The sequence below is a fragment of the Hemiscyllium ocellatum genome, chromosome 26 (assembly GCF_020745735.1).
Source record: "Hemiscyllium ocellatum isolate sHemOce1 chromosome 26, sHemOce1.pat.X.cur, whole genome shotgun sequence".
Taxonomy (NCBI): Eukaryota; Metazoa; Chordata; class Chondrichthyes; order Orectolobiformes; family Hemiscylliidae; genus Hemiscyllium; species Hemiscyllium ocellatum.
The window spans coordinates 54,084,251-54,107,611 of NC_083426.1; the positions used below are offsets into that span (position 1 = coordinate 54,084,251).

The window sequence follows — 23,361 nt, forward strand, 5'->3', positions numbered from 1 at the left end:
GGTTCAAGACCCACTTTGCAGTCTTGATTCCAATCTCACATTCCACTTGGGAAGCGGTGTACTGCTGGAGGTAGAGTAAAGTCTCCTCTCTTACCGGGATGAGCTGAAAATGTGTTGCTGGAAAAGCGCAGCTGGTCAGGCAGCATCCAAGGAACAGGAAATTCGACGTTTCGGGCATAAGCCCTTCATCAGGAATGAGGAAAGTGTGTCCTGATGAAGGGCTTATGCCCGAAACGTCAAATTTCCTGTTCTTTGGATGCTGCCTGACCGGCTGCGCTTTTCCAGCAACACATTTTCAGCTCTGATCTCCAGCATCTGCAGACCTCACTTTCTCCTCTCTTACCTAGATATCAACAATCCCATGCACTATTCAGGGATTCTACACCAATGCTCCTTCCAACTCCTGTTTGCTGGTTGATGTAGTATATGGTGCCATTAAGACTGTCACGCTATCCTATATTTTATTTCATTCATCTGATGTGGACATCACTGGTAAGGTTAGCATTTATTGCACTTCTGTAGTTGGCTTTGAGGAGGCAATGGCAAGCTTCTTAAACTTGTGCAGTTCCTGGGGTATACATGGACCCACAGTCCAACTGGAGGGAATTGCAGCATTTTGACCCAGTGACACTGAATGAACAATACATTTCCAAATCAGGATGGTGAGTGGCTTGGAGGGGGACCTGCAGGTGAAGGTTCTATCTGGTGCCCTTATCCTTCCGGATGGAAATAGTCATGGGTTTGGAAGTAATTTTGGTGAGTTGTTGCAGTGCATCGTGTAGATGATACACACCCTGCTGCACTGTGCTTCAGTAGTGAAGGGAGTGGATACTGGTTGATGTGGTGCCAATCAAGTGGGCTGCTTTGCCTGAGATGATGTCGAGCTTCATGAGTGTTGTTGGAGCTGCACTCATCTAGGCAGGTAGGAAATATTCCATCACACTCTTGACCTGTACTTTACAGATGATGGACAAGCTTTGGGAATCAGCAAGTTACCCGCTGCAACATTCCTAACTCTCACCTGCTCCTGTAACCACTGCATTTATATGGCCAGTCCAGTTCAGCTTCTGGTCAGTGGTAATCCAGCATGTTGCTAATGGGGGATACAGTGATGGTGGTGCCATTCAATGTTAAGGGGATATGGTTGGATTCGTCTCTATTGGCAATGGTCATTGCCTGGTACCTGTGTGATGTGAATGTCACTTGTCACTTAACAGACCAAGTTGTGAGTCCTGTCTGGGTTTGTTACTTTTGGACATTGACTTTTTCAGTATCTGAGGAGGCACGAATGGTGCTGAACATTGTGCAAACATTAGTGAACATCCCCACTTCTGACCTTATGACGGAGGGAAGATCACTGATGAAGCAGAAGATGGTTGGGTCTCGGACACTGCCCTGAGAATTCCTGCAGAAATGTCCTGGAACTGAAATAACTGATTTCCAACAACCACAACCATCTTCCTTTCTATCAGGTATGACTCCAACCAACGGGGGGTGGCTAGACCAAGTAACCTTAAGAGATCCAAATTCATACCCATCCTATTTGTTTCCAAGGGTGGACTTTCTTGGTTACTGCAAAACCCCACTCCATGCACCTTAGAGGAGCCAGCCCACAGGGTCTTGGGTCAATTATCTCATTGTTTGTGTGACCTTGCTGTGTAAATTGGTTCTATGTTTCCCTACTAACACAGTAACTTCAAAAATACTTGATTAACAAGATAGTGGTTGAGGATGTTCTGGTACAAAGGAAATGACAGATCTTTCTTACTGAAATTAAGTCTGGTGTTAGTGTTTGGCATTACCTGGAAAGTCAGCAGAAGGATAAGGCTCCTTCACTTCATTGACATTAGCTTCAAACTCGTCCACTTTCAGCTGCAAATTATAAATAGATCTGGTGAGTAATTCAGCAGGGTTCATACAGACAGCGAGGCAATTCAGAATATGCACAATTCCAGTGGACACATACACAATGGAATTCTCAATCCCAGACTATATCCACATCAGTATTACATACAATATGTATACCACATTCCAGTGTCCAAGCCCTGTGTAAGATCCCCACTTGACATTGGCTTGTTCAAACCAGCAATTCAAATCCAGGCCCGAAGTCAGACCCCAGTGACTTGGGAAACAGGGCAGAACCTGGTTGGACAGCTGGGACAAATCAAACCCTTCTCTGCATCCTTTACCTTCCAACATTTGTTTTATCAAAGCCCCTTTCCCGCTCAATCAAAACCTCTCCCTGACCCAGCACTCCATCAAACCCCTACCCAATTCGGTCAAAGCTCTCTGCACACAGTCAAACACCCACTCAATCAAACCTCTCCATCCTCCAACGCCTACACAATCAAAAACCTTCCTTCCCCTCCTGCACCCAAACTGTCAAAACCCTCCCACGCATCAAACTGCTCCCCATTCCATCAATCATCTCCTGCCCCCTCTAACACCTAGCTCATCAACACTTCCTGCACTTCATGAAATCCCTCCCCCAATCCCATCAAATCACTCCCTCACTCTCTCAAAATTATCCTCCCCTCCATCAAACATATCATCCATGCCCCAAACACCTACTTCATCATCTCCATAAAATCCCTCTCCCACCCACCAAAGCCCACTTTGTCAAACCCCCTCCTCCACTACATTAAAACCCTGCCCCCATAAAAGATTGCGATCCGTTTTTCATCAACCTGGAATTGGTGATTTTATTAATCTTTTATTAATCCCATGATTTTTTTTGAACATTGGGCAGTGAAGGGAATAATGCTTAAACAAACCATCTTACACAAAGTGAAACGTCATTGGCCACAATGACAGAACATTTCAACTTCCCCTGCTGGGTGGGGGCTGTTAGGCCATTGGCTTAAAGGTGAATGGTCATGATTGATCTTATTAATGCACCATCTAAAGCTTCTTGAGTATACAGGCATGTTAATTTGAAAATATGAAAGCTATGAATTTCCCAGGCTGCCTGGAATTCCATGTTCCTGAACAAGCACATGCACAGCTCCAGAAACACGAAGCATCATTTCTTCCTATGTATCGTCCTAAAGCAAAGTGGGTTCCTTGAGCTGCTCAATCCCAAACCAGGTCTGTGTTTCCCCACTAGATTGATAGAATTCTATACTTGGCCTGCATTTTCCCTACTGGAGTTGTACAGTCCCAGACCTGGCCTCTGTTTCCCCCATTAGAATTATACAATGCCAGTCTGTAGTGCTGTGGTCCTCAGTGATTAAGTCAATATTTCACATTCCCCATAAATTCTGCCATATGCAGGGCTCAGTATCAATCAGCACTACTATGCCTGTGTTTGCTGATGGGACCCAGAGAAGTCTGGCTGAGTTAACAAGAATGCAGGGGCAGTGCTAAGCTGGCAGAGACAGGTTTAACATTGACCTTGGCAGTGGTGGGAATGCCCTCTGCCTTAAGCTTTGCCAGTTCAAGTTTCTTCAACAGTAGCTTCTCTTCCTCTGTTCGGCCCGGGTTGGCAGCCCTGAAGAATGAAAGCAGAATGCAGAATTACAGCTCAGTTTGTTTTTCAGTGTCTGAGCCTAAGGTTTGTGTCATGATTCTCAGTGGTTGAGCCTGAGGCCTGGGCTGCGGACCTCAGTTATCGAGCCTGAGGCCTGGGCTGTAGTCCTCAGTTATCGAGCCTGAGACCAGGGCTGTGGTCCTCAGTAATCAAGCCTGAGGCCTGGGCTGCGGACCTCAGTTATCGAGCCTGAGACCAGGGCTGTGGTCCTCAGTAATCAAGCCTGATGCCTGGGCTGCGGACCTCAGTTATCGAGACTGAGGCCTGGGCTGTGGTCCTCAGTAATCGAGCCTGAGGCCTGGGCCACAGTTCTCAATGACTGAACCTGAGGGTTAGGCCATGGTTCTCAGTGACCAAGCCTGAGGACTGGGCCATGTCTCTCAAGGAGGTCCACATTCCACATTTAGCTCATTTTCCCTAAATAAACATTCGGTTGCAGCAACGTACTGGATACTGTGTTCTCACAGCAATGGTGATGGCGATGGAAATTTCCTCACACCTCCCTCTCCTCCCACCACCTGCTTCTCTCTCTAACTCACCTCTCCAACTTCCTCCTCTTCTTCTCCTCTGCTGCTTCCTTCTGAGCTGATGTCAGACTTTCTGCCTCTGCGAGATTATCAACAGCGATGGCCAAGAAAACATTTAACAGAATATCTGGAGAAATCGAGCTGAGGATCAAATATATGCCAAAAGAAAAACTACAATTGAGTCATAGAGATGTACACCATGGAAAGAAACCCTTTGGTCGAAATCATCCATGCTGACCAGATATCCTAATCGATCTAGTCCCATTTGCCAGCATTTGGCCCATTTCCCTCTAAAACCTTTCTACTCATGTACCCATCTTTTAGCGTGCCTTTTAAATGCTGCAATTGTACCAGTTACCACCACTTCCTGCAACACCACCAGATGCACCATCCTCTGCAAGAAAATATGCCCCTCAGGTCCCTTTTAAATCTTTCTTTTCTCACCTTAAACCTATGCCCTCTAGTTTTGGACTCCCCTACCCTGGAATAAAGACCTTGGCTATTCACCCTATCTGTGCCCCTCATGATCTTATAAACCTCTGTGGAGTCATGACGGTCCAGGGAAAACAGCCCCAGCCTATTCAGCCTCTCCCAATAGTTCAAACCCTCTAAGCCTGGCAACATCCTTGCAAATCTTTTCTGAACCTTCTTACATTGACAAGTGGGCTGAGTGTCCATCAAATATCAAACCATCTACCATTTGTTAATGGAGTGGCCACAAATAGACCTCAAGCCTCCCCCCTTAGAGAGAGCTGGAGCTGGTATCACTCCAATCCAGACCCATTCGCCAAACTCTACATCCCTCACCATGCTTATTCCCAACACCAATCCACGTACCTACCCACAGTTTAACTGGGAGAGTGTTCACACCGAAGGATACAGTTTCCACAAACAAACAGGATGATGAAGTAAATACAGACCAGCACACCAGGGAAAGAAGGGCCTCCGTAGGCCATGATGCCATCGTTCATAATGGAATTCCAGTCCTCACCAGTCAATATCTGCAGCAAATACAGTGTGTCACAATGTGTTCTCCAGCAGACAGGCAAACAGATAATCCAAGATGGGGTGGGAGGTCTGCTCATCAACAATCTTCAATAGGAAACCTTGGGATTTTTCCTGTACCAGTACAGCATTCATAGATTCATAGAAATGTACAGCATGGAAACAGACCCTTCGGTCCAACCCATCCATGCCGACCAGATATCCAATCCCAATCTAGTCCCACCTGCCAGCACCCGACCCACATCCCTCCAAACCCTTCCTATTCATATACCCATCCAAATGCCTCTTAAATTTTGCAATTGTACCAGCCTCCACCACATCCTCTAGCAGCTCATTCCATACACGTACCACCCTCTGTGTGAAAAAGTTGCCCTTTAGGTCTCTTTTATATCTTTCCCCTCTCACCCTAAACCTATGCCTTCTAGATTGGACTCCCTGACTTTGTCTATTTATCTTATCCATGCCCCTCATAATTTTGTAAACCTCTGTAAGGTCACCCCTCAGCCTCTGACGCTCCAGGGAGAACAGCCCCAGCCTGTTCAGCCTCTCCCTGTAGCTTAGATCCTCCAACCCTGGCAACATCCTTGTAAATCTTTTCGGAACCATTTCAAGTTTCACAACATCTTTCCGATAGGAAGGAGACCAGAATTGCATGTAATATTCCAACAGTGGCCTAACCAATGTCCTGTACTCAATACTCTGACCAATAAAGGAAAGCACACCAAACGCCTTCTTCACTATCCGATCTACCTGCGACTCCACTTTCAAGGAGCTATGAACCTGCACTCCAAGGTCTCTTTGTTCAGCAACACTCCCTAGGACCTTACCATTAAATGTATAAGTCCTGCTAAGATTTGCTTTCCTAAAATGCAGCACCTCTCATTTATCTGAATTAAACTCCATCTGCCACTTCTCAGCCCATTGGCTCATCTGGTCCAGATCCTGTTGTAATCTGAGGTAACCCTCTTTGCTGTCCACTACATCTCCAATTTTAGTGTCATCTGCAAACTTACTAACTGTACCTCTTATGCTCGCATCCAAATCATTTATGTAAATGACAAAAAGTAGAGGACCCAGCACCGATCCTTGTGGCACTCCACTGGTCACAGGCCTCCAGTCTGAAAAACAACCCTCCACCACCACCCTCTGTCTTCTACCTTTCAGCCAGTTCTGTATCTAAATGGCTAGTTCTCCCTGTATTCCATGAGATCTAACCTTGCTAATCAATCTCCCATGGGGAACCTTGTCGAACGCGTTATTGGAGTTCATTTAGATCACATCTACTGCTCTGCCTTCATCAATCTTCTTTGTTACCGCTTCAAAAAACTCAATTAAGTTTGTGAGACATGATTTCCCACACACAAAGCCATGTTGACTATCCCGAATTAATCCTTGCCTTTCCAAATACATGTACATCCTGTCCCTCAGGATTCACTCCAACAACTTGCCCACCACCGTGGTCAACCTCGCCAGTCTATAGTTCCCTGGCTTGTCTTTACCGCCCTTCTTAAACAGTGGCACCACGTTTGCCAACCTCCAGTCTTCCGGCACCTCACCTGTGACTATCGATGATACAAATATCTCAGCAAGAGGCCCAGCAATCACTTCTCTAATTTCCCACAGAGTTCTCGGGTACACCTGATTGGGTCCTGGGGATTTATCCACTTTTAAATGGTTCAAGACATCCAGCACTTCCTCCTCTGTAATATGGACATTTTGCAAGATGTCACCATCTTTTTCCCCACAGTCCAAATCTTCCATATCTCTTTCCACAGTAAATAATGATGCAAAATATTCATTTAGTATCTCCCCCATTTTCTGTGGCTCCCCACAAAGGCCGCCTTGCTGCTCTTTGGGAGGCCCTATTCTCTCCCTGGTTACCCTTTTGTCTTTAATGTATTTGTAAAAACCCTTTGGATTCTCCTTAATTCTATTTGCCAAAGCTATTTCATGCCCCCTTTTTTGCCCTCCTGATTTCCCTCTTAAGTATACTCCTACTGCCTTTATACACTTCTAAGGATTCCCTCGATCTATCCTGTCTATACCGGAAATATGCTTCATTCTGTTTCTTAATCAAACCCTCAATTTCTTTAGTCATCCAGCATTCCCTATACCTCCCAGCCTTCCCTTTCACCCTGACAGGAATATACTTTCTCTGGATTCTTGTTATCTCATTTCTGAAGGCTTCCCATTTTCCAGCCGTCCCTTTACCTGCGAATATCTGCCTCCAATCAGCTTTCAAAAGTTCTTGCCTAATACCGTCAAAATTGGCCTTTCTCTAATTTAGAACTTCAACTTTTTGGTGTGGTCTATCCTTTTCCATCACTATTTTAAAACGAATAGAATTATGGCGCTGGCCCCAAAGTGCTCCCCCACTGACATCTCAGTCACCTGCTCTGCCTTATTTCCCAAGAGTAGGTCAAGTTTTGCACTTTCTCTAGTAGGTCCATCTACATACTGAATCAGAAAATTGTCTTGTACACACTTAAGAAATTCCTCTCCATTTAAATCTTTAACACTATGGCAGTCCCAGTCAATGTTTGGAAAGTTAAATCCCAGACCATAACTACCCTATTATTCTTACAGATAGCTGAGATCTCCTTACAAGTTTGTTTCTCAATTTCCCTCTGACTATTGGGGGGTCTATAATACAATCCCAATAAGGTGATCATCCCTTTCTTATTTCTCAGTTCCATCCAAATAACTTCCCTGGATGAATTTCTGGGAATATCCTCCCTCAGCACAGCTGTAATGCTATCCCTTATCAAAAATGCCACCCCCCCTCCTCTCTTACCTCCCTTTCTATCCTTCCTGTAGCATTTGTATCCTGGAACATTAAGCTGCCAGTCCTGCCCGTCCCTGAGCCATATTTCCGTAATTGCTATGATAACCCAGTCCCATGTTCCTAACCATGCCCTGAGTTCATCTGCCTTCCCTGTTAGGCCCCTTGTGTTGAAATAAATGCAGTTTAATTTATTAGTCCTACCTTGTCCCTGCCTGCCCTGACTGTTTGACTCACTTCTGTTCTCAGCTGTACCCGTCTCAGATCGATCTCTTTCCTCACTATCTCCCTGGGTCCCACCCCCCCACCTTACTAGTTTAAATCCTCCCAAGCAGTTCTAGCAAATTTCCCTGCCAGTATATTAGTCCCCTTCCAATTTAGGTGCAATCCGTCCTTCTTGTACAGGTCACTTCTACCCCAAAAGAGATTCCAATGATCCAAAAATGTGAATCCTTCTGCCATACACCAGCTCCTCAGCCATGCATTCATCTGCTCTATTCTCCTATTCCTGCCCTCACTAGCTCATAGCACTGGGAGTAACCCAGATATTACTACCCTTGAGGACCTCCTTTTTAAATTTATGCCTAACTCTCTGTCATCTCCCTTCGGAGTCTCAACCTTTTCCCTTCCTATGTTGTTGGTTCCAATGTGGACAATGACCTCCTGCTGGCCCCTCTCCCCCGTGAGAACATTCTGCACCCTCTCTGAGACATCCTTGATCCTTACACCAGGGAAACAACACACCATTCTGCTTTTTCTCTGCTGGCCGCAGAAACATCTGTCTGTACCTCAGACTACAGAATCCCCTAACACAATTGATCTCTTGGAAGCCAACGTGCTCCTCATTGCATTAGAGCCAGTCTCAATACCAGCAATTGGGCTGTTTGTGCTGTGTTCCCCTGAGAATCCATCACCTCCTATATTTTCTAAAACAGTTTGAAATGGGTATATCCACAGAAGACTCCTGCTCTAGGTGCTGACCTCTCTCACCCTTCCTGGAGTTAACCCATCTATGTGACTGTATCTGAGACTTTTCCCCCCTTCCTATAACTGCCATCCATCACATACTGTTGCTGTTGCAAATTCCTCATCGCTTCTTTCTGTCTCTCCAACCGATCCACTCAATCTGATAATATTCGCATCCACCAGCATTTATCACAGATATATTCCGCAGTAACCCATAAACTCTCTTTAAACTCCCACATCTGACAAGGAGGCCATTTTTGCTCCTTCACAATCTACAGACCCAGAAAATAACACCATCTTATTCCTCTACAAACACTGCCCCAGGTTAGATTAATAGTTACAGCTTATATTTTAAGTTTAATCAAAAGACTTATCTCCAAAAACATATAATCAAGAAAGAATCCACTATACTCACTACTGCAGTCTTTCTCTTGAACAGACTTAAAACCACAATTAACTTATCTGTTCCTGTGCTGTGTAACTTCGCCCAACAGTTCATCCAAGATTAATTATGAATTTCATTGTTTGTTACTTTTCCCAGATGCACTCCGATGTCCAGTGATACACGAATTCAAACAGCAAAGGCACGAACTGTGCAGGTTTTCTCTCTATCTCTCTCTCTCTCTCTCTCTCTCCTGCACTGTCCTCACCATGTGCTTCCTTTGTCTGCTCTTTTTTTAGATTAGATTAGACTTACAGTGTGGAAACAGGCCCTTCGGCCCAACAAGTCCACACCGACCCGCCGAAGCGAAACCCACCCATACCCTTACATTTACCCCTTACCTAACACTACGGGCAATTTAGCATGGCCAATTCACCTGACCCGCACATCTTTGGACTGTGGGAGGAAACCGGAGCACCCGGAGGAAACCCACGCAGACACGGGGAGAACGTGCAAACTCCACACAGTCAGTCGCCTGAGTCGGGAACTGAACCCGGGTCTCAGGCGCTGTGAGGCAGAAGTGCTAACCACTGTGCCACCGTGCCGCCCTTTTAAAACTGCTGTTGTCTTGACTTTTTTTTTCCAAAGTTCCAAAACAGTGCAACATCATATAAAACAGGAATTACTGCTCCTGGAATTGGAGGAAATCACCTCCAACACCTAAAATACCTCAAAAAAAGGAGCAGCTCTTGGAGCCAGAAATTTTTCCCGTCCTCCATCTTGGATCCCTATAACACTATCCATACACAGGCAACCTGAGAAAGGAGGAGAACACACTCTTCCATTATATCAGACAGTTTCTCTCTCCACAGATGCAGCCAAACCTGCTGAGTTTCTCCATTGCTTTGTTTCTAATTTATATTGTATATGTTAAAAAGCCTCACAAGGTATCCACCTGGCATTACTCAAAATTCATGGTCCTCCTATCAGTTTATAAACCGGAAAAGACAGCTGCAATGATATTTGCAAAGTTGTCTCACCAGGACTCCCACAGGAACTGATGAGATTTATGAATATCTTGGAGTGACCAGACCGTGTCTTAGGAAGGAGAAATACTCTGGTATTTGAGGGGAATCCCCAGTGTCATTCAGGCTTCCATTCTAAAGGCAGTATGCACAAGGCCAATTTATATTCTTTGAGTTTAAGATGAATATTAAATAGGTATGTTTTATATGATAGGGGAATCTAATAGATACAAATGAACTAACGGCTCTGGTTGGAGTAATGACAGCAAGACGATACAATATTCCAATCAGAATCAGATTTTTGGGAAGAAACCAGAGGTAATTCTACTGTACTCAGACAGTGTGACTGTGCTGCTCATAAACTCTAACTCTCTCTCCCAGGACTTATTCTGATTTTTTAAAAATTTGCATGATTGTCTTTGATGACCAAGTGTGACCCGCAGAGAGTAGAGTGTGGCAGTTTGTTAAGTGCGGAAATTTAAGAATTAGTTGCTTGCTTAGAATCTAGTACTAATTAATGCTCCTTCTTTAATAACATCAACTGTTTGGAACATAGGAACAAAAGAAAATGAGGAGGGCATTCAGTCAAGATTAGAGTGGTGCTGGAAAAGCACAGCAGATCAGGCAGCATCCGAGGAGCAGAAAAATCGACGTTTTGGGCAAAAGCCCTTCATCAGGAATGAGGCTGGGAGCCTCTGGGGTGGAGAGATAAATGGGAGGGGGTAGGGCTGCGGAGAGGTAGCTAAGAGTGCAATAGGTGGATGGAGTTGGAGATGAAGGTGATAGGTCAGAGAGGAGGGTGGGTCTGATCTCCAGCACCTGCAGTCTTCACTTTCGCCCATTCAGCCTATGAGCCTGTGCTGGACCAATCAATGAGATCATAGCTGATCTGTAGCCTAACATCATACACTTGCATTTGGTCCAAACACCTTAATATCTTTGTTTTAGAGCCATACAGCATGTCAATGATGACCAACAAACACCAAACCACACCAATTGACACCATCCACACCAACAAACACCAAACCACACCAACAAACACCAAACCACACCAAGCCACACCAAACCACACCAATCCACACCAACAAACACCAAACCACACCAAGCCACACCAAACCACACCAACAAACACCAAACCACACCAAACCACACCAATCCCACTCGCATGCACTTGATCCATAGCCTCCTAAGCCCTGCCATTTTAAGTACTCACACTTTGTTTCCTCAGTACAAATGAGGGACTGACTATTCATTGCAATATCCTCCTGTGTTTAGACCTCCCAAAATACATCACCTCACACCGATTGGATTTAAATTCCATCTATCTCAGATTGAACGGATCCAGCTTCCCCTGCTTTTTGTGGAAGAGAGTTCCAAACATCTACTCCCCTTTGTGTATGGAATGCTTTCTAACATCTCTCCTGAATGGTCTGGCCCGAATGCTCAGACTAATGCCCCTAGGTTTCAAATCCCCAACTAGTGGAATAGTTTATCTTTATCTACCTTAACTGCCAGAGTGTCAAAGAGAAACAGGCAGGTGCAGCAGGAGTCCCCTGTGGTCCTGCCCACAAATCGGTTTCCCATTGTGGAAGGTGATGAGGGCATTGGTTCAGAGGAGTGCAGACAAAGCTAAGCTTCTGGCTCCACAAGCAGCTTGACTGTACAGGAGAGGTAGAAGAAAGGAAGAGCAAAAGTGAGAGGGGTTTCATTAGTTAGGGGAACAGCTAGGCGATTCTGCAGCCACAGATACAATTCCAGGATGACATGTTGCCTCCCTGGTGCCAGGGTTAGGGATATCACGGAATGGCTGAGGGGCATCCTGAAGAGGGAGGGAGTTCAGACAGAAGATGTGGAGTACATAGGTACTAATGATATGATAGAATGAGGGATGATGTCTTGCATCAAGAGTCAGGGAACTAGGCTCAGAAGTTATAATTCCAGGATTCCTCCTGGTGCCCTATGCACACGAGTACAGAAATAGGAGAAAAGGGCAGACAAACGTGTGACTCAAGACTCGGTGCTGGAGGGAGGGTTTTACATTCCTGGATCACTGGGATTGTTTCTGGGGAAGGTGGGACCTCTACAAGCCAGACGGTCTGCACCAGCTTGTATTAATTAACATCCCTGTGGAATGTCACTTCAACATCTCACCCTGTTTCCTGGCCAACATTGCTGCCTCAGGCTTGCTGCAGTGCTCCAGTGAAGCTCAGCATGAGTTGGAAGAACAGCACCTCCCTTTCCACTTGAGTACCTTACAGCCTTCTGAACTCAATATCGAGATCAACAATTTTAGGATTTGAGGCACCTTCTACCATGTCGTCAACCACACCCCATACACCAGGCCTTGTTATCACATAGTCTGCTATTATACACAACCCATTGTTAGCCACTACAGTAATTAGCCCCATTAGTATCTATTCACTCTCCTAGGCTGGTCATTCTCCACTCCTTTGTCTATTGAACTGTTCTTCTCTCTCTCTGGATCTATCACCACCCATCATTTACTCCTTACCCCCTCCCTACACCCTATCTTCTGCATAATAACTGTTTTTTTCCTAGCTACCATCAGTTCTGAGGAAAGGTCACTGGACCCGAAATATCTACTCTGATTTCTCTCCACAGATGCTGCCAGACCTGCTGAGCTTTTCCAGCAATTTCTGTTTTTGTTTCTGATTTCCAACGTCTGCAGTTCTTTTAGCTATTGCCCTTGCTTGGGGGGGGGGGGGGGGTTTGCTAGTACTGTTGGGAGGAGTTTAAATTAATTTGACAGGGGTTAGGTACAATGAGAACAATGCATTCTATAGTAACAGAATCAAGTGAGAGGGGGTTCAGCCATGTTGAGTTTTGAGGAGTAATGCAGGGCTCGATGGCTTCTGCTTTAATGCGAGGAGTTGACAGGTAAGAGAGATGAGTTTAGGGCACGCAGTGACATGTGGATTGGGATGTTGTTGTCATCACAGAAATGTGGCTGAGAGCGGGGGCAGGACTGGCAACTTAACATTCCAGGGGATAGGATCTTCAGGCAGGAGAATTAAGGAGAATCCAAAGGTTTTTACAAATATATTAAGGACAAAAGGGTAACTAGGGAGAGAATAGGGCCCCTCAAAGATCAGCAAGGCGGCCTTTGTGTGGAGCCACAGAAAATGAGGGAGATACTAAATGAATATTTTGCATCAGTGTTTACTGTGGAAAAGGATATGGAAGATATAGACTGTAGGGAAATAGATGGTGACATCTTGCAGAATGTCCAGATTACAGAGGAGGAAGTGCTGGATGTCTTGAAACGGCAAAAAGTGGATAAATCCCCAGGACCTGATCAAGTGTACCCGAGAACTCTGTGGGAAGCTAGAGAAGCGATTGCTGGGCCTCTTGCTGAGATATTTGCATCATCGATAGTCACAGGTGAGGTGCTGGAAGACTGGAGGTTGGCAAACGTGGTGCCACTATTTAAGAAGGGCGGTAAAGACAAGCCAGGGAACTATAGACCAGTGAGCCTGACCTCGGTGGTGGGCAAGTTGTTGGAGAGAATCCTGAGGGACAGGATGTACATGTATTTGGAAAAGCAAGGACTGATTAGGAATAGTCAACATGGCTTTGTATGTGGGAAATCATGTCTCACAAATTTGACTGAGTTTTTCGAAGAAGTAACAAAGAAGATTGATGAAGGCAGAGCAGTAGATATGATCTATATGAACTCCAGTAACGCGTTTGACAAGGTTCCCCATGAGAGACTGATTAGCAAGGTTAGATCTCATGGAATACAGAGAGAACTAGCCATTTGGATACAGAACTGGCTCAAAGATAGAAGACAGAGGGTGGTGGTGGAGGGTTGTTTTTCAGACTGGAGGCCTGTGACCAGTGGAGTGTCACAAGGATCGGTGCTGGGTCCTCTACTTTTTGTCATTTACATAAATGATTTGGATGCGAGCATAAGAAGTACAGTTAGTAAGTTTGCAGATGACACCAAAATTGGAGATGTAGTGGACAGAGAAGAGGGTTACCTCAGATTACAACAGGATCTGGACCAGATGGGCCAATGGGCTGAGAAGTGGCAGATGGGGTTTAATTCAGATAAATGCGGGGTGCTGCATTTTGGGAAAGCAAATCTTAGCAGGACTTATACACTTAATGGTAAGGTCCTAGGGAGTGTTGCTGAATAAAGAGACCTTTGGGTGCAGGTTCGTAGCTCCTTGAAAGTGGAGTCGCAGGCAGATAGGATAGTGAAGAACGCATTTGGTATGCTTTCCTTTATTGGTCAGAGTATTGAGTACAGGAGTTGGGAGGTCATGTTGTGGCTGTACAGGACATTGGTTAGGCCACTGTTGGAATATTGCATGCAATTCTGGTCGCCTTCCTATCGGAAAGATGTTGTGAAACTTGAAAGGGTTCAGAAAAGATTTACAAGGATGTTGCCAGGGTTGGAGGATCCGAGCTACAGAGAGAGGCTGAACAGGCTGGGGCTGTTTTCCCTGGAGTGTCAGAGGTTGAGGGGTGACCTTATAGAGGTTTACAAAATCATGAGGGGCATGGATAGGATAAATAGGCAAAGTCTTTTCCCAGGGGTCAGGGAGTCTAGAACTAGAGGGCATAGGTTTAGGGTGAGAGGGGAAAGATATAAAAGAAACTTAAGGGGCAACTTTTTCACGCAGAGGGTGGTACGTGTATGGAATGAGCTGCCAGAGGATGTGGTGGAGGCTGGTACAATTGCAACATTTAAGAGGCATTTGGATGGGTATGTGAATAGGAAGGGTTTGGAGGGATGTGGGTTGAGTGCTGGCAGGTGGAACTAGATTGGGTTTGGATATCTGGTCGGCATGGACGGGTTGGACCGAAGGTTCTGTTTCCATGCTGTACATTTCTATGACTCTATGACTGGGGACAGTGTCAAAGATGTTGCACTATTTGTTAGGGAGGCAGCTCAGTACGGCAGCAAGGAGGGACGGTATCTTGAAAGGGTCTGCAAATGAGGCTTTGTGGGTAGAGTTTAGAAATAAAAAGGAGGCAGTTACAAACCCAAAAATTTAATATACACTCCAAACAATAGAGAAGAAGAAATGTGAACAATTTACTGCAGAGTGTGAAACAATAATCAGGTAATTATATTCAGGGACTTCAACCACCCAAATATTAATTGGGATAATCATAGCGTAATAGGTCTAGATGGGCAGATCTCTTGAAACACACTCTGAAGAGGTTTTGATTTCAACATATACAGAGGAGCCTCTATTATCCGAAGGACACGGGTGGGGAGTATTTCGTTCGGTTAATTGAATTCTGAATAATCGAGTGCTGGATAACATTGTTTAGCCAAGCATTGGGACCTTGTGATCTTGTTGGATAACCGATGCTGGATAATCGAGGTTCCTCTGTATATGGTGCTACAAAGGTCAGTGCTGGACCAGATTCTGGGGAACGAAGCCAGACAGGTGTTCAAGGTGATGCAGGTGGGGGAGCATTTTAGTGATAGTGACAGCAACGCCACACATTTTATGTTTATTATAGAAAGCAGAAAGATGGTCAGCAAAAAGGCTTTGAATTGCAGAAGGGCAGATTTTGTTAAATAAAACAGGACCTGACCAAAGTAAACAGAGAACAGCTACTTCAGCGTAAATCTACAGCAGAACTGAAGGGATCACATTCAAAATGAAACTGAATACCGGCCTTTTTGGGGTGATAATGTAGGAGCAACAAGCCCAAAGAACTCTAAAAATATTCAGGATAAATATATGGATATGAAGAAGGAGAGGGTTTTAACTGGTGCAAGGAGAACACATCAATGGAGCCCCAGTGGGAATATAGTCAGTGCACAAAGGAACTTATGAAAACAATTAGGAAAACAAAGAGAGGGCATGAGATAACACCGGTGGGTAAGGTTAGGGAGGATCCCAAGATATTCGATAAGAATATTAAGGGGAAGAGAATAACCAGGAAACAATAAAGCCAATTAGGGACCAACAGGACAATGTGTGTGTGTGTGTGTGTGTGTGTGTGTGTGAAACTGGCTGATAGTGTGTTAAACAAGTACAGTCAGGTCTGTCTTAACTCAGGAAGATGCAGGTACTTTGCGAAGAGTGATCGTGAGGTTCATGAGAAGATTGACATACAGAACATCAGAGGTTCCGACGGGTTTATCAGTGGACAAATCCCTCGTTCCAGCTGAGCCCTCTCACAGGCTGCTCTGACAGACAAGCGAGGAAATTACAAGGGCCCTGACCCAAGTTTATAATTCCTCACTGACCATGGAGGAGATGCCAGAGGACAGCTGATGTCATTCCCTTTTCAAGAAGGGTGGTAGAAATAAATCAGGGAACTACAGATCAGTGAGTCTTACATCAGTGATCGTAGAATAGATCATAGAATCCCTACATGTGGTAGCAGGCTATTTGGCCCATCGGGTCCACACTGACCCTCTTAAGAGCCTTCCACCCAGACCCACTTCCCATGGTTAATCCACCCAGCCTGCACAACCCTTGACACTACGGCACAATTAGTGGTAGGGAAACTATTGGAGAAAATTCTGAAGGAGAGAATTAATCCCTATTTAGAGAGGGATTTGATCAGGGGTGGCGATGCTTAACAAATTTGATTGAGATGTTTTGAGGAAGTGTTCAAATGAGGGTAGTGCAGTCGATGCGTAGTTTATATAGATTTCAGTAAAGCCTTTGACAAGGTCCCACGTAAGAGACTGTAAACAAGGTAAAAGTACATGGGATTCAGAGTGACTTGGCAAGGTGTATCAAAAATTGGCTTTGTGATAGGAGACAGAAGATGGTGATAGAAGTCTGTTTATGTGACCGGAGGCTGGTGTGCAGTACTAGAGGGATCAGTGCTGGGTTTGTTATCATATGTGATTATATATAAACACTATAGAATAAAATTTGGGGGGGTGAGAGGGGGTGATAAGTGAACTTGCAGATGACATGTAGACTGGCCAAGTGATTGACAATGAAGAAAAAGGTTAGGTTCTTGGTCAGATGGGTAGGTCAGTGGCAGATGGAATTTAACTCTAAATGTGAGGTGATGCACTCCGGATGAAGGAACAAAACAAGGGAGTACTCAATGTATGGCAAGGCAATAGGAAGCTCAGAGGAACAAGGGAATGTTAGGGTGATTATCCAAAGATCCTTGAAGGTGGCAGGGCAGGTTAATAGGGTACTTACCCTTATCAGACACGGCTTGGATTATAAGAGCAGGGAGGTTATGCTGGAGTTGGTTAGGACTTTGGTTAGACCACAGCTGGATTACTACATGCAATTCTGGTCACTATAGGAAGGGGGTGCAGCAAAGACTCACGGGATGTTTCTTGGGCAGAGCAATTGAAGTACGAAGAGAAGCTGGATTAGCTCAGTTGGCTTCTTTCGAGGAGAGAATAATGAGAAGGGACCTGACTGAGGTGGAGAAGATTTTGAGGGACAGGCAGCAGCTGTTCCCCTCAACTGAAGGTTCAAACACAAGGGGGTGTAATTTTAAAGTGAAAAGCAGTACGTTTAGAGTTGGTGTACAGGTCAATCAAAGTGACAGGACAGGTGGATAGAATAGTTAATAGAGCATATGGAATTCTCTGCTTTATTAATGGGGCATATAGTCTAAAATCAGAAAGGTTACGAAGAACTTGTGTATGACATCTGTTAGTCCTCAGCTTAAGCACTGTATACAGTTTTGGGTGGTACACTATAGGAAGGATGGGAATGCAGTAGACAGAGTGCAGAAGGGTTGTCCAAAAATGTTCTCAGGGATGAGAAATTTCCACTCTGAGAATATATTAGAGAGGTTGGGATTGCTTTCCTTGGAGAGAATGCTAAGAATAAAATTGATTGAAGTTTTCAAAATTGAACAGCCTGGAAAATAGATAGGGAGAGACTGTGTTCCTGCACATAAAAGGACCAGGAATGAGGGAGCATAGATTTAAAGTAATTTGCAAATGTAGAAATGTGAGAAATCTTTATCAAACAAGTGGTTCAGGTCTGCAGTATACTTGCCTAGAAATGTCGTGAAGCCAGGTCCATAGCAGGTATTCAAGAGGGTATGAGATCGAGTCATAGAGTCATAGAGATGTACAGCAAGGAAACAGACCCTTTGGTCCAATATGTCCATGCTGACCAAATATCCCAACCCCATCTAGTCCCACCTGCCAGCACCCGGCCCATATCCTTTCAAACCCTTCCTATTCACATACCCATCCAAATGCCTCTTAAATGTTGCAATTGTACCAGCCTCCACCACATTGTCTGGCAGCTCATTCCATACACGTACCACCCTCTGCGTAAAAAAGTTGCCCCTTAGGTCTCTTTTATATCTTTCCCCTCTCACCCTAAACCTATGCCCTTTAGTTCTGGACTCCCCGACCCCAGAGAAAAGACTTTGTCTATTTATCATATCTATGCCCCTCATAATTTTGTAAACCTCTATAAGGTCACCCCTCAGCCTCCGACGATCCAGGGAAAACAGCCCCAGCCTGTTCAGCCTCTCTCTGTAGCTCAGATCCTCCAACACTGGCAACATCCTTGTAAATCTTTTCTGAACCCTTTCAAGTTTCACAACATCTTTCTAATAGGAAGGCGAACAGAATTGCACGCATTATTCCAATAGTGGCCTAACCAATGTCCTGTACAGCTGCAACATGACCTCCCAACTCCTGTACTCAAAAGGAAAGCATACCAAATGCCTTCTTCACTATCTTATCTACCTGTGACTCCACTTTCAAGGAGCTATGAACCTGCACTCCAAGGTCTCTTTGTTCAGCAACACTCCCTAGGACCTTACCATTAAGTGTATAAGTCCTGCTAAGATTTGCTTTCCCAAAATGAAGCACCTTGCATTTATTTGAATGCCCATCTGGTCCAGATCCTGTTGTAAACTGAGGTAACCCTCTTAGCTGTCCACTACATCTCCAATTTTGGTGTCATCTGCAAACTTACTAACTGTACCTCTTATGCTCGCATACAAATCATTTATGTAAATGACAAAAAAGTAGAAGACCCAGCACCGATCCTTGTGGCACTCCACTGGTCACAGGCCTCCAGTCTGAAAAACAACCCTCCACCACCACCCTCTGCCTTCTACCTTTGAGCCAGTTCTGTATCCAAATGGCTAGTTCTCCCTGTATCCCATGAGATCTAACCTTGCTAATCAGTCTCCCATGGGGAACCTTGTCGAATGCCTTACTGAAGTCCATATAGATCACATCTACTGCTCTGCCCTCTTCAATCCTCTTTGTTACTTCTTCAAAAAACTCAATCAAGTTTGTGAGACATGATTTCTCACCCACAAAGCCATGTTGACTATCCCGAATCAGTCCTTGCCTTTCCAAATACATGCACATCCTGTCCCTCAGGATTCACTCCAACAACTTGCCCACCACCGAGGTCAGGCACACCAGTCTATAGTTCCCTGGCTTGTCTTTACCGCCCTTCTTAAACAGTGGCACCACGTTTGCCAACCTCCAGTCTTCCAGCACCTCGCCTGTGACTATCGATGATATCTCAGCAAGAGGCCCAGCAATCACTTCTCTAGCTTCATTGTTTATATTTAACTAATGTGCAAGAGTACATGAAAAAGACAAGAGATTGACACTCATCTGAAGAGCTGGTGCAGACATAATGGGCCAAATGGCCTTCTTCTTCCATAACAATTCTGCAAGGCTGTATTAATTGATTCCAGCTCTTTCCCAAAGACTGTCAGGCCAATTTGCCATATTATTCCTGTTTAGTTTTTCCCTCTTTCCATTTGTCAATTTCCAATCTGCTGCAATTGTAGCAGAATTTGCACAATCCAAACTATTGCAGTCGTTACCCCCATCACTGACTCTCTTAGAACCCTAGGGATGTAAGACAATCAGGTCTTGGGGAATTTGTTGAATTTTAGTTTCATTTTTTCTGTTGACACAAACAACAAAAACACAATAACAAAGTAATTATCTATAAAATCTAAACTTTCACTAACTCTTGTGAAATTACATCAACCTCAGAAATTAACTCTTATCACTGAAGCACTTGAGTTGTTAAGTGTATCTGGCATTTCATTTCTTTTTAAATTTAATCTAGTATATATATTCTCTTGGCTGAGGGATCAACATTTTACTTTTCGGCCTTTTACATCCACCAAAGGGATCAATCTGAGCCTTGTTTTGGTGTTTCCATCTGATAAGGCAGCACCTTGAACAAGGCAGCATGCCCTGAGGACTCCATGTAGAAACATACAAAGTAAAACAGCACTAGGCCATTCGGCCTTTCGAACTCAACCCACCATAGCTAACCAACCTACTCAGTACCATGTCTCTGCTATCGCCTCTTTGATCCCTTTAGCCCTAAGAATGATATTGAACTCCTTCTTGAAAACATTTAATATTTTGCCCTATGCCGCACAGAATTCCATAAGATCACCACTCTCTGGGTGAAGAAATTTACATTTGTCTCAGTCCGCAAGGGCCATATCCCTAAACTGTGACCTCTGGTTCTGATATCCCTGACTGTCAGCACCATTCATTCTCTCCAGTCCTGTTTGAATTTCATAGGTGTCTATGAGATCATCTCTCATTCTGCTAAACTCCAGTAAATATACTGCTAATCTCTCTTCATACATCAGTCCTGCCATCCGAGGAATCAGTCTGGTAAACCTTTGTTGCATTCCCTCATCGCCAGAAGATCATTCCTCAGGTAAGGAGACCAAAACTACCCACTATACTTCAGATATGGTTTCACCATGACATCGTGCAGTAAAAAAAAATCCCTGCTCTTGTACTCAAATTCTCTTGTTCTGAAGGCCAACATACTGTTTGCCTTCTGTACTGCTAGCTGTACTGCATGCTTGCTTTCAACAAGGGGTACATTAGGACACCCAGGTCACATTGCATCTCCCTCTTTGCCAATCCATTGCCATTCAGACAATAATCTGTCTCCCAGTTTCTCTTCCAAAGTGGATAACCTCATATTAATCCATATTATACTGTATCTGCCATGCATTTGTCCACTCACTCAACTTGTCCAGATTACACTGAAGCATCTTTGCACTCTTATCACAGTTCACACTCCTGTCCAGCTTTGTGGTACCTGCAAACCCAGTGAAATTGGATTTGGTCCCCTATCTAAACCATTAATATATATAAGGTGAATAGCAGGGGGTCCAAGCACTCATCCCTGTGGTACCAACTGGCTGCCACTCAGAAACAAACCAGTTTACATCAGCCTGGATTCAGTCTCAACTCTCAGCAGTGGGGCTTGAATTCCCAAACACCTGCTCAAATCGCCATCAAATATGCAACTACACTCAGCAAGACATGCAACCCAATACTCACCTGGAACACACTCAGCAGTGCCTGGGGAAAGTTATCAAATGTACTCCTTCGCACAACTATGTCATCAAAGTTATACTTTCCACCAAACAGTTGCATCCCCAGCAATGAGAAGATGATGATGAACAGGAAGAGGAGAAGGAGTAAGGATGCAATGGAACGCACTGAGTTCAGCAGCGAGGCAACTAGGTTACTCAGAGAAGTCCAATACCTGAGCAAGAACAAAATGAGACAATGAGATGAGCAAAACAGGAAAGGTAGTCCCAACTAAATATTTACTCTATACACTGAGGGAAAAGGAACTCATGCAGGTAAACCATGGAACCTTATCTATTTTCTGGCAGAAGGAACACAGCAAATTAGCATAAAGCTGCAGCAAGCTATTAAAATAAATGCAATGTTGGCCTTCACTGCAAAGGGATTCAAATATAAATCACCATAATTGTGCAGTGTCAGTCTCCGTACCTAAAGAAATATCAGCAATTATATAAAAATATACAATGTACAACACACCAACAATAAGAATGTAGAACATTCTCTGCTTTCAGAAGCTGCTCTTTATAGGTTTTGTCAGCTTGTTGCCATTTGGTCCAGATGGACTGTTTAAAGTAGGTTTTGTATCCACGAGGAACTGATGAGTGAAGCAAGTAAATTACAGCAGCAGAAACATTGGAGGCTATAAAGCCCACTATCCCCACGCAGACTCTCGACAAGAGAGCAGCTCAGCTAGTCCCACTCCTCTGCCTGTTCTGTGTTGACCTAAAGTTATTTCTTCTTCAGCTGCTGATCCAATAGGTCTGTGTAGGATGAAGAAAACTTATGGGGATCTCTGCCACACCCCATGTCCAATGGCAGGCCATTGGGAACCAGCAGTGGCCTTGAAAACAAATCACAGTCATAGAGTGACTTCCCAAGCATTCGAACTTGAAAGCAGCAGCGTTATTCTGGACATTGCAACCTGCAGTGTGACCAGTGAGAGAGTGATATCACAATTTACAAGGTGAAGCAGTAATGACAAGTAATGAACCTGGACCATCTAAAACAAAACCATAAACGTCAATGTAGAATGGGAAAATGAATTTCTGTTTACCACTGTAATTAGTAAGAGCGTGTGCCTTAATATGTCACTCAAGTATATCAATAAGTAAGAAGGAATTTGGAATGACACCGCATAGGTTGTACAGTAAGTTCAAAGATAGTTTTCTCTGGAACCGTGAGGTTTAGATGCAGGAAGTTGAGGAAGGTTAAAGGTTCGTTTTGAAAGCCATTTTGTTTGAAGCCAGCAAAAAAAATACTCATGCCTGCACTGAAACATCATTTTGTATTTGTCATCTTTTTCGCAAAACGTAAGTCCTCATTCACAGATAGCATCATTATTAAAGAAGAAATGACTCTGGCCATCAACTCTTTAATTAAAAAATTTAAGAACAAGGAAGAAATAACAAGAATTAATAAGAAATGAAATCAAATCAATCATAAGAAATGAAGTAGGGTCAGATGATGCAGAACCTGTGTGGGTAGGATTGAGGAACCCCTGCATTAATGGAGTTATGTACAGGCCTCCAAACAGTAGTTAGGAGCTGGGGCACAAGATATACCAGGTGGTAGAAAAGGTGTGCAGGAAAGGCAGTTACAGTGATCATGGGGAATTTCCATATACAGGGGGACTGGGAAAACCAGGTTGGTGGTGGATTACAAGAAATGAAATTTGTGGAATGTCTATGCGATGGCTTTTTGGAGCAGCTTGTGGTGTCCACTAGGGAACAGGTAATACTGGATTTAGTGTTGTACAATGGGGCAGACTTGATAAGGGAGCTGAAGGTGAAGGAACCCTTAGGAAGCAGGGATCATAATA

The 23,361-nt window shown here is 44.4% G+C and overlaps 1 protein-coding gene across 2 annotated transcripts in view; it reads right to left on the reverse strand.

Annotated features, from left to right (window-relative positions):
- cacna1sa (calcium channel, voltage-dependent, L type, alpha 1S subunit, a) overlaps positions 1–23,361 on the reverse strand; it is a 227,286-nt gene that overhangs the window by 116,310 nt on the left and 87,615 nt on the right. For both annotated transcript variants that reach the window (XM_060845641.1, XM_060845640.1), the window contains exons 12-16: positions 21,510–21,717; positions 4,937–5,057; positions 4,069–4,183; positions 3,394–3,490; positions 1,803–1,872 (exon numbers count right to left, since the gene is read on the reverse strand). In XM_060845641.1, coding sequence (XP_060701624.1) covers positions 1,803–1,872; positions 3,394–3,490; positions 4,069–4,183; positions 4,937–5,057; positions 21,510–21,717 — 611 coding nt within the window. The remainder of the gene's footprint in view (positions 1–1,802; positions 1,873–3,393; positions 3,491–4,068; positions 4,184–4,936; positions 5,058–21,509; positions 21,718–23,361) is intronic.